The sequence below is a fragment of the Cupressus sempervirens genome, chromosome 5 (assembly GCF_028749045.1).
Source record: "Cupressus sempervirens isolate cs-2001-9-10 chromosome 5, ASM2874904v1, whole genome shotgun sequence".
Lineage (NCBI taxonomy): Eukaryota > Viridiplantae > Streptophyta > Pinopsida > Cupressales > Cupressaceae > Cupressus > Cupressus sempervirens.
Genome location: NC_143122.1, coordinates 646,734,760 through 646,746,513, shown reverse-complemented (window position 1 = coordinate 646,746,513; position 11,754 = coordinate 646,734,760). Strand labels below are relative to the sequence as shown.

General features: G+C 34.5%; 1 protein-coding gene across 1 annotated transcript; it reads left to right on the top strand.

Moving 5' to 3' along the window:
- The first annotated feature begins 5,182 nt into the window (after positions 1-5,182).
- Positions 5,183-10,960, top strand: LOC149557566 (4-coumarate--CoA ligase-like). Its single transcript, XM_089786004.1, has 7 exons — positions 5,183-6,197; positions 6,317-6,795; positions 9,135-9,333; positions 9,609-9,754; positions 9,982-10,049; positions 10,158-10,260; positions 10,533-10,960. The coding sequence occupies exons 1-7, from the start codon at positions 5,513-5,515 to the stop codon at positions 10,641-10,643; spliced, it is 1,791 nt and encodes a 596-aa protein (XP_089642130.1). The 5' UTR covers positions 5,183-5,512; the 3' UTR covers positions 10,644-10,960.
- The last annotated feature ends 794 nt before the right edge of the window (positions 10,961-11,754 follow it).

The window sequence follows — 11,754 nt, the reverse complement described above, 5'->3', positions numbered from 1 at the left end:
TAGCCCCTTTGGTATACAAAGGAAAAAACCATTCAACAGATTCTTCCTATCGCAAGGACAAAGACAAAAAATCGTTTCAGAAAGAGTATAGCAAACCCAAAGAAGGATCAAAAGGACTAGACAATGAAACCTTGAATGAAGTTCGAAAGAAGAAGCTGTGCTTCCATTTTAGAGAGCCTTGGGACTTATCTCATAAATGTTCTCTCAAGGCTAAGGCAAATCAAATGGAGTATTTTTCAGCAGAAGGGTCAGAGTCAAAAGGGGAGGATCAACACTCCGATTCAGATGAGGGTAACACTATAGAGGAGAGCAACATTTCTAAGGATGATAGATTGTTGGCATGCTTAACAAGGGCCCAAAAGGCAATCACATTTAAGGTCAGGGGTACTATCCGGGGGCAGAAAGTGATATCTCTTATTGACACTGGGGCTACACATAACTTCATAGATGCACAGTTGGTATCTAGGAGAGGGTTACAAACAGAAGAGCATGATGGGTTTAGAGTCATGGTGGCTAACGGTGATAAGTTATTATGCACTCGGAAGATATCTAATCTTCGCGTCAGGTTTGGAGATGGCTACGAGTTGGAGGATGAGTTCTATGTTCTGGACATGGGAGATTATGATGTCATCCTTGGCATGACATGGATGGCTTCACTAGTTGAGTTCACACTCAATCTAGCAAAATTGGAGATGAGATTCTAGCATGAGGGCAGAACGGTGGTACTTAGAGGACTTTCAGATGGAGGTTGCAGAGTAGTGTCCTTGAGGAAAATGTAGAGAATTTTTCATCATGATGACATAGAGTGGGCGGTAGAGTGCTACATTATGCCAACTTCACCAAAGCCACAAGAAAAGAGTCATCCACCAGATATCTAGAAGATACTTGATAGACACACTAAAGTATTTAGCGATATTCCTCATGGGGTTCCTCCTGACAGAGGGATGGAACATGTTATTGAGCTCGAGGAGGGAGCCAAACCAGTTATGATTACTCCCTATCGTCATCCTAAGAAACACAATGATGAGATAGAGAAGGCGATTAAGGATTTGTTGGAGATGGGGCATATCAGGCCCAGTAAGAGCCCCTTTTCTTCAGTAGTAGTATTGGTAAAGAAGAAGGATGGGACGATGTGCATGTGCATCAATTACAGGGAACTGAATAAGAAAACAATTAAAAATAGGTATCCCATTCCTAGGATTGATGAGCTGATTGATGAGTTGCATGGGGCATGCTTCTTCACCAAAATTGATTTGCGATTCGGATACCATCAGATCAGGATGAGAGAAAAGGACATTGAGAAAACAGCCTTTCGATGTCACTATGGCCACTTTGAGTTCATGGTTATGCCATTTGGTCTAACCAATACACCTGCTACATTTCAAAGTTGTATGAACCAGGTATTCAGGAAGCAGCTGAGGAGATTTGTCTTGATCTTCTTTGATGACATCTTGGTCTTCAGTAAGACCTGGGAGGAGCACTTACATCATCTGGAGGAGGTGTTATCTATTCTGGAGAGAGAGTCATTGTATACCAAGGAATCTAAATGTGAGTTTGGCATGACTGAGCTCCTTTACCTTGGGCATATCATTAGTGTAGATGGCATTCGGGTTGATCCCAAAAAGATTAGAGCTATTGTAGAGTGGCCTACTCGCACAAAGCTTACACAGCTTAAGTGATTCTTTAGTTTATGTGGTTTTTATAGGAGGTTTGTTAAGGGATTCTCACAGATTGCTACACCCTTGACAGATCTTACCAAGAAAGGAGCCTTCGTGTGGACACGGGCAGCATAGAGGTGTTTTGAGCATTTCAAGCAGGTAATGTCTTCATGTCCAGTTCTAGCTCTACTGGATTTCACGAAGCCTTTTGAGCTTCATTGTGATGCATCAGGTTATGGGATTTGAGTAGTATTGATGCAGGAGAAGCATCCCATCGCATTCGAGAGTAGGAAGCTCCAGGGAGTTGAGAAAAGTTATTCTATATATGACCAGGAGATGTTGGCCATAATGCATGCATTGGCCAAGTTTCGATCATATTTGGTAGGTGGAGGTTTTGTGATCAAGACTGATCACAATAGTATTAAATACTTCATGAGCCAACGTGATCTTAATGACCGGCAACAAAAATGGGTGACTAAATTGCAGGCTTATGACTTTGACATAGAGTTTTTCAAAGGTAAGAAAAATGTGGTGGCTGATGCCTTATCTCAGAGACCTCACTTATGTGCTCTGGCAGAGATTTCAGAAGATTGGAGAGATCAGATTATAGTAGAGTATGTCGGAGATGCTTGAGCTTCTGGATTGATTTCAGGTACCATACAGGATGATCGCTATGAGATTATAGATGGATTGATTAGAGTTCAGGACAAGGTTTATTTGATTCCATCATCACATTTGAGAGAGGCGATACTAAAGGCATTTCATGATTCACCCACAGCTGGACATCTGGGGGTCTTCAAGACCTACAGGCAAATCCGAGAGCGGTTTTCATGGAAAGGGCTCAAGGATGATGTTCAGAGGTATGTCAGGGAGTGTGTGGTTTGTCAACAGAATAAGGGAGAGAGCACATTTCTTGCAAGTTTATTATAGCCCTTGCCCATTCCTGATAGGAAATGGGAAAGTATTTCGATGAACTTCATCACTGGTTTACCACGAGTGTAGGGAAGGGATTGCATCTATGTGGTGGTGGACTGCTTGATGAAGTTTGCTCACTTCTTTGCTATTCCATCCACTTACACAGCAACACAGGTGGTAGATCTTTTCTTTAGAGAGATATTCAGGTTACGTGGGCTGCCCAGATTCATTGTTAGCGACCGGGATAGTAAGTTTATGAGTGTTTTTTGGCAAGGGTTGTTTAGGTTGTATGGTACAGATCTTACACCTAGCACTAGTTATCATCCACAAACAGATGGGCAAACAAAGATTGTGAATAAATGGGCGGAAGGATATTTGAGGAACTATGTAACTACACAACAAAAGGCTTGGATCATATGGTTGCATATGGGAGAGTATTGTTATAACACCACTTATCATATGTCCATCAAGATGACTCCTTTCATGGCAATCTATGGTTATGAAGCATCTAGCTTCATGGATTTAATTTTGGGGGACAGTAGAGTGCCCAAAGCCAAAAACTTATTGCAGGATAGTTAGGACATCCTGAAAGTGCTCAAAGAGAATATACAACAGGCCCAGAATCAACAAAAATTGTATGCTAATCAGCACCAAATAGAGCGTAGCTTCGAGGTAGTGGATATGGTTTACTTGAGGCTACAATCATATAGACAGTCATCGCTCAAGAAGAGCGGAGCTGAAAAGTTGAAACCTAGACTTTATGGTCCCTACAGGGTGATTCGTACAGTGGGAAAAGTCATCTATGAGCTTCAGCTTCCAGAGGGCAATCGAGTGCACAATGTGTTTCATGTGTCTAGGCTTAAGAAAACCATTGGTCAGAGTGTAGTGCCTTCTATAGATTTACCCCCTTTGGATGAGGAGGGGAAGCTTGTGTTAGTACCCGAGGCTATTCTGGACACCAGAGAGAGGAAGCTTAAAAACAGGATAGTGAAGGAGTATTTGGTCAGATGGAAAGACCTGCCAGAAGAAGATTCTACACGGGAGAGTGAGCAGGTTATTCAGCAGGCTGGACTGAGATTGCTTGAGGACAAGCAATTTCAAGGAGGGCAGACTGTAATGTCCCCATTTTAGCAGTTGACCAAGTGTATGTGCGTTAGCCTTGTTCTACATGATCCCAAGGGCCAACGAAGGGTTTAATGGGATCTTGGAGTGTTTTGGCCTAGACATTTCTAGTTTGGGCCAAAACAAAGTTGATTTACTCAGTTTCAGACATACTTACTATTTTTAGTAAGTCGGCAGGACACAGTGCAGGTCAATTTTAGTGATTGGATTCGATACTCCTCGGTGAGAGCTTTTCGATGAGCTATCACTCGCATTATTCGGAGTCTGATTGCTAATACATTTTAATGCCTGAAGTTTTATTAAAGTAACATCTAATTTAATTGTAAAATATTAAAGTGTTACTTTAATATTTATTTTATGGTGATGTGTAACCAAGGGAGACATAAGGGGTATTTTAATATACATTTTATATATTACACAAATTTTATCCCACATTGCCCATATGAGTTGAGCGGACCCTTGGAAATAGAATAAAAGGAAGCATTTGTGGCTTCATTAGGCAGGTTGAATATGAGAAAAAATTGGTGTGTGAGTTGCAGCTTTGTTCTTGGCATTTGAGGACGTCTATCCTCTCTTGTAACATTCTAGACGTCATTCCCTTGGGGTTTGGCCTTTGGAATTCTTTGTTATTGGCTTCATTATCAGGCAGTTTAGTTGCATTTCCGGCTATAGGCAGATTTGGTATTTTGCTCATATCTTCTTCACTACTTGTCCGACGCTTATGCCACTTTGAGAGAATAGTATTATGAAAGTAGTGGACTGATTGAAGGATAAAGTATTGTAGCAACAAGTTCGAAAGCATGGGCTGGAGTATTATGTCAATACTGCTGAAGTAATTAGTGAGTTGATAAATCTATCATGTATTTGGTTTTATGAATTCTGAAAATAACATATTATTAGCAGTAGTTCATTTCCACTTTTCATATCATTGTAGTTTCTTTATTGTTTATGTTGTATGATACCAATTCCATGCACGAAACACAACAAATAAATAAACGTTTGATTTTCGGAGTTATAAGGGGTTTAAAACATTAAATAGAGAAATAAAAAGTTGAATGCAAACTGTTTAACATAATTCCTTTCAGCAATTTGGTTTAGTTTTTTGGGACATCTAGGGGTGCCCATTTCAACCTTGCAATTCTTTCTTGAAAAATTTCAAATTTTTTTTGTGGAAGTTTTACACTTGTTTATGCATTGGAAAATGGTTAGTGAGTTGTTAAAATGTGTCTTGTCCATAGTAGAATATAGGTAAGTCATTTTTAGAGCCTTGATGACTCATTTTGTGACTTTTATGGGGGTCTAGACTAAGAGACAAAATTGTGGACGGGATTACTATTTTAACCTAGTTGTTTTTCCATATTGGAAATGTAAATGTCAAAAATGGGTAACAGGTGGCATGGTATTTTTGCCCATGGTTTTGTAAAACCATAAGTGGTTTCCAAGTTGTAAAATCACTATAAAAGGAGGGCTTGGGGAGGTGTTTGTGTAATTGAGTTTAGTTTGCAAGACTAGTGCTAGAAGGAGTCTCTCTAAGTTCGAGTTGTGGTGATGCACTCTTGTAAGAACTTGCATTGCAAGTGTATTGTAATCATCTTGGTTTGAGAATACATTGTGCGAGTTTTAAAGGTTGGGGTTTTTCTCCCGGAAGGGTTTCCCCATGGTAATCATTGTGTTGTGTGTTCTTTGTTATTTTGATTATGTTATTATGCATTTCTTGAGATCTTTGCAATAGTTACTTTGATTTGCATAATCGTCCTCTCAAAGATTAGCGTAGGAAGCGATTCCGGGCACCTTTGCTTCCTTACAACCAACCTCATATGATGTGCAAATTCATTACCCTCCGCTTGTTTCGGATGGTCTGCCTATCTATAAATCGTGATTATCGTGTGGCAACAAAATTAATAAAATTTGCAAGCAATTTCAAAGTTATTGAAGCCCAATTCAAGACAACAAAATCAATAATTTGCAAGCTTCCTGACATTTCAATACCAAGAAGAAGAATGGCTGCAAAAGGAGAAGTAGAGATAGTGTACAGATCAAAGCTTCCGGACATCTCAATACCAAATCACATGCCATTGCATGCCTACTGTTTTGAAAGAATGGTGAAGTTGAAAAAGAAAGCGTGCATTATAGAGGGATCCACAGGGAACGTTTACAATTATGAGCAAGTCATGTCAATAAGCAAATGTGTGGGTGCTGGTTTGACCAAACTAGGAGTTGGGCATGGTGATGTTATAATGATTTTACTGCCTAATTGCCCCGAATTTGTATTTACTTTTCTTGGAGGATCTTTCATTGGTGCCATCACTACGCCTGCAAATCCTCACTATACTTCTGGAGAGATTGCAAGGCAAGTGCATGTTTCAAGAGCTCAGATCGTCATTACAAGAGAAACATATGTGGAGAAGCTGAGAAATGTGAAGCAACATATTACAATTGTTACGCTTGAGGACCCACCACCAGAGGGATGCATAGCATTCAGTGTTGTTGCTCAAGAACAAGGTATGAAATCTTTTCTATATATAGTGATGTTACAATTATAATCTAATTTTTTAGTACTAATAATGAAGATTTGGAATTGGTTTTTAACCATTATTAGATTTTTGGATAATTGGAAACAGATGCAGAAGTGGAGTATGAAGTAGGGGCGAAGGAGGTTGTGGCGCTGCCATTTTCATCAGGTACAACTGGGCTTCCAAAGGGTGTGATGTTAACACACTCGGCGCTTGTTTCCAACGTTGCTCAGCAGGTGGATGGAGAAAATCCCAACATGTATCTCCGCTCTGATGACGTCATGTTGTGCTTGCTGCCATTTTTTCATATTTATTCTCTCAATATGCTGCTCTGCTCGCTCAGAAGCGGTGCCGCCGTTTTGATAGTGGAGAAATTTGAGATGGGTGTGTTTTTAGAGTTGATAGAGAGATTCAAAGTGAGTTTTGCGCCTTTGGTCCCTCCTCTGGTGTTGGCCATGGCGAAGAATTCAGATGTGGAAAAATATGATATGTCTTCTGTGAGAATACTCATGTCCGGTGCTGCGCCTCTTGGGAAAGATTTGGAGGCGGCGCTTCAAGCGAAGATTCCCCATGCAACTCTTGCCCAGGTTAGAAATTTCATGCCCAAGGAAAAGTTTTCTTGAAAGATCGATTTTTTATTTTTTTGATTTAGTTGTTTAAGTTTTTTCATTAAGATTTATGTTTTATGTAGAAATAAGTTGGGTCGTTTAAATTTATAGGTTAGGAGTGTTAAATAGTAAAAGTTGACTTATTTTTTATAAGCTTAATTTCTTGTTTTGTGTGTGATGTTTAAGGATAGCCAAAATAAGTATGCATATAGCTGTGATTATCAAAATTACAGATTTGTGAATTTTTGAAAATTCATTAATTGTGGAATTAGGTGGTATATGAGAAGAGATAGAAATAAATATATAGATTTTTTTTTGAAATCATTCAATAATCTATTATCAATGTTGAAAAAATTAAAATAATAAAATTGTGGAATTAGGTGGTATCCAAGAAGAGTTATAGGAATAAATATATAGATTTTTTTTTGGAATCATTCAATGATCTATTATCAATGTTGAAAAAAATAAAATTGTGAAATTAGGTGGTAAAACTTAATCGTGGTGGTATCTAAGAAGAGTTATATAAATAAATATTTAGTTTTTAATTTTTTTTAAAAAATCATTCAATAAGTTATTATCAATGTTGAAAAAATTAAAATAATTTAAAAGAGCAATGATAGATAAATAATATTAGGAGCTTATATTTATTATTTCAATTTTAAATATTTTAAAGGAATGAATAAGGAATGATTTTAAAGTTGCAAAGGTAAAAAATTAGGTAGTATCTAAGAAGAGTTATAGAAATAAATATAGGTATTTTATTTTAAAATCATTCAATAATCTATTATCAATGTTGAAAACATTAAAATAATTTAATCGTGGAATTAGGTGGTAGGAATTAGGTAGTATCTAAGAAGAGTTATAGAAATAAATAAATAGAATTTTTATAAATCATTCAATAATTTGTTATCAATGTTGAACAAATGAAAAAAAAATTAATCATAAAATTAGGTGGTATCTAAGAAGAGTTATAGAAATAAATATATAGATTTTTTTTGAAATCATTCAATAATCTATTATCAATGAACATTAAAATAATCTAAAAGTGGAATTAGGTGGTATCTAAGAAGAGTTATAGAAATAAACGTATAGATTTTTTTTGAAATCATTCAATAATCTATTATCAATGTTGAAAAAATTAAAATAATCTAAAAGGGTGATGCTAGAATTTAAGAGCTTATAGTTATTATTTCAATTTTAGATATTTCAAAGGAATGAATAAGGAAGGATTTTTATTTTGCAAAGGTAAAAAATAGTCTTTTCAAAGTGATGGTCTTTCTTTATTATTCTATTAGTCATTCATTTTGACCATCTAAAAATTTGGACACTATAATACTAATAAAATTACAAAATTGTTCTATCTATAAGTTATTTGTTAATCATTGAATACTTATGCACAAATGGTCCAATGATAGTATAATATCATGTACAATTATTCTAATTTGTAACCATTTTTTTAATGTTTTAATACTTTTGTAGAAGTATTTCTAATAGTAGAGTGTCAATAAAGTTATGCAATTGATTTGATTAGTAATGCCTTTTTTTCAATTAGTAAATACTTATGCACAAATACATACTAATAAAATTGCACAATTGTTAAAATTAATAACTTTTTTCTTGACTACTAAATATACAAGTGAACCATTATTCATCTAATGTAAATCTTTTGTTTGTTTGTTTATGTCTTTCATCTAAATTATATAAGCTCTTCCATAGATCTATTATTTTAATAAATTGAACATACAAGTGAACCATTATTCATCTAATGTAAATCATTTTTTGTTTTTTTATGTCTTTCATCTAAATTATATTAGCTCTTCCATAGATCTATTATTTTAATAAATTGAACAAACAAATCAATGTTCAAGATGTACCTTTTAAACCACGTAGACATGTACATGATGTCATAAACCTCATACTATTGAAGTTCAGTTTACATCCCCTAAATTTTAATAAATTATATTATATTAGCTCTTCCATAGATCTATTATATTAATAAATAGAACAAACAAATCAATAGATCTATTATATTATATTAGCTCTTCCATAAATCTATTATTTTAATAAATTGAACAAACAAATCAATGTTCAAGATGTACCTTTTAAACCACGTAGACATGTACATGATGTCATAAACCTCATACTATTGAAGTTCAGTTTACATCCCATAAATTTTATTAGCTTCTCCAAAAGAACTTTATGATTTCAATACATTGAATAATTAAATCAATGTGTAAAATATACCATTTAAGAATGATTAGATAAAGGTAATGATATTGATTTATCTTATTATTAACTCAATTAATGATGGTATATAGGCATATGGCATGACAGAAACAGGACCGGTAATGGCCATGAGCCTTGCATTTGCAAAGAAACCATTCTCAGTAAAATTTGGCTCAGCTGGAACAGTCGTTAGGAATGCTCAGATGAAGATTATTGATTTGAACACCGGACTCTCACTTCCTCATTCTCAATCAGGGGAGATCTGCATTCGCGGCCCACAACTAATGAAAGGCATGCAAATCCCACTCCATTAAATTATGCCCATCTTCATTTTTGCCAATGTGATATAAAAAAGCTATCTAAATCCAATACAAATTGCCACCACTTTAATGCACAATCTTAGTGCATTAAATTACGTCCATCTTCATCTTTGCTAGTGTGATATAAAAAAATCTCTAATGCACTACAATTTTTCGCCACTTTTATGCACAATTTGTTTCCAATCATATAGTGAACAATACAAGCTTGAAAATTGTATAGAATATTAATAATGGTGAAACAAGCAGGGTATCTAAACAATCCAGAGGCCACAGAGAAGACCATAGACACCAATGGGTGGTTACACACAGGTGACATTGGTTATATTGACGAGGATGAAGAGCTTTTCATTGTAGACCGTGTGAAGGAGCTCATCAAATATAAAGCATTCCAGGTTCAATTTACTTCTTATACCATTGAAGTTCTCTCTTTAATTAATGAATTGTGAAATATTTGATAGTAGTAGATATTTCTATGTGCTATATTCATATGGACATTCTTATATATCACACATTAAGAAAAAAATTAAACTTAATTAAATCAATTCTATTAACATAAAAATCAATATCAATGGGTAATATGTAATATTTACAATTAAATAAGTATATTTCTTATAAACAGGTAGCTCCTGCAGAACTAGAAGCTATTTTAGTGAAACATCCTTTTATTGCAGATGTGGCAGTAGTCCCGTAAGTTTGGCTATCTAATCAACAGTCCCATTTCTTCAATTTTGTTAATTGTTCTTAGATCCATAAGTCTTTACTATAATGATTGTACCCATTAAATTGTTGACACAGGAAAAAAGATGAAGTTGTAGGAGAGGTGCCAGTAGCATTTGTAGTCACATCTAGTGGTCATGAGATAACTGCCGAGGAGATTAAGCAATTCTTGGCCAAAGAGGTGAACGCTAAAAATGACTACATATGTTTTTAAATTATGAATTTGAAGGTTGAAATTGTAGGAGATGGTGATTAATGAGTGTTATGTGTTTCATTTATTTTCATGGGAAATAGATTCATGTGTGAATAACTAATCATGAAAAATGAATCAATGAGTTTGACTCAAAAAATACACAGTTAAATCCTGATAGCAATATCACAATTTGACTTGCTCTGGAAATATCTCCTACTTATCAATTAAACTCTTATTTGAAATTTGTGAATGATATGTAGGTGGTCTTTTACAAGAAGCTCCATCATGTGTACTTTGTGGATTCAATTCCTAAATCTCAATCAGGCAAGATATTGCGCAGTCAAATGCAATCCAAATTTCCTTCAGAATGAAGGGATCAGAGAACTAGGGCTCTAAATCATATATATTGGAACAAATAATTATTACTCTATAAGATCTTTGCCCCCGTCCTTATGTTATTTTTTCTAAAGAGAATTGGCATTTACGCCCTAGACACTTTCCCAGATGATCCCACTCTCAATTTATTGAATTCCCTTATTTGTAAGATTTAATCCTTCTTACCAATGTGGACATAGTTTACCAAGGGATATAATGTTTAGAAATTGAAAAACGCTATGTCAATTAGTGCAAACGTTGTAAAATTTTCAATCAAAGAACGTTTCTTAGTATAAGGATTTTTATTAGATAATGAAGGATATTGCTATTATATTTTCATCTATTTATGAAATGTTAGATACAACTCTAGAACAAAATTTGGCATAGTTTTTCCAACTTTATTCTTCTTTTTAGGCTCCTCTTAGAGTATTGAAATCTAATATTCATAATTTAGTAATGCATATTTCTTTAGCTTTTGTACGACAATCAAGATATATATTCAAAAATTGTAGCTTGTCTTTTCTATGTTATGTGTGAATGTATTGAAGTCAACAAGAACAAAAAATTATAATTTTTCTTATGCGTGAATATGTTGAAGTGAACAAGAACAACGTTAAAATATTACAATTTTCTCAATAATTGATATTTGGATTCGAAACACAATATATTATATATAGCTTTTTTTTTTCCTTCAAAAAATACAATTAAATTTTGGTACCTTGCTAGTAAGTATCTAATTATTCCTAATACCTTATTAAAGAATATCACAAAGATAAAAAATATTTAGCTAGGGTTGATAAGGTATTAAAGAAGATCACAAAGATAAAAAAATATTTAGCTAGGGTTCCTCCTAATCAATGTATATAGCTTATATTCAAGAATAGGATACAATTCCCACCCAAGGTGTGTAGTCCAAATAATATATCTACATACCAACATTAAGATTAATATTTCAAATGAAGGATCGAAAATAAATAAAAAAGACAAACTAAAAAAGATAAGAAACGTGGAAACTTTGTTGAATAGAGGACTATAAATATAAATAAGTATGAACCAAATAAGGATTGAAAATTAAGTAAATGAAATTATGGACCTTTTATACATTAG

Bases quoted from the DNA above. Each gene is read 5' to 3' on its own strand.
- LOC149557566 (XM_089786004.1), top strand. From the start codon at position 5,513: ATGATGTGCAAATTCATTACCCTCCGCTTGTTTCGGATGGTCTGCCTA. The intron at 6,198-6,316 runs GTATGAAATCTT...AATTGGAAACAG, and splicing joins TGTTGTTGCTCAAGAACAAG to ATGCAGAAGTGGAGTATGAA. The intron at 10,261-10,532 runs GTGAACGCTAAA...AATGATATGTAG, and splicing joins AGCAATTCTTGGCCAAAGAG to GTGGTCTTTTACAAGAAGCT.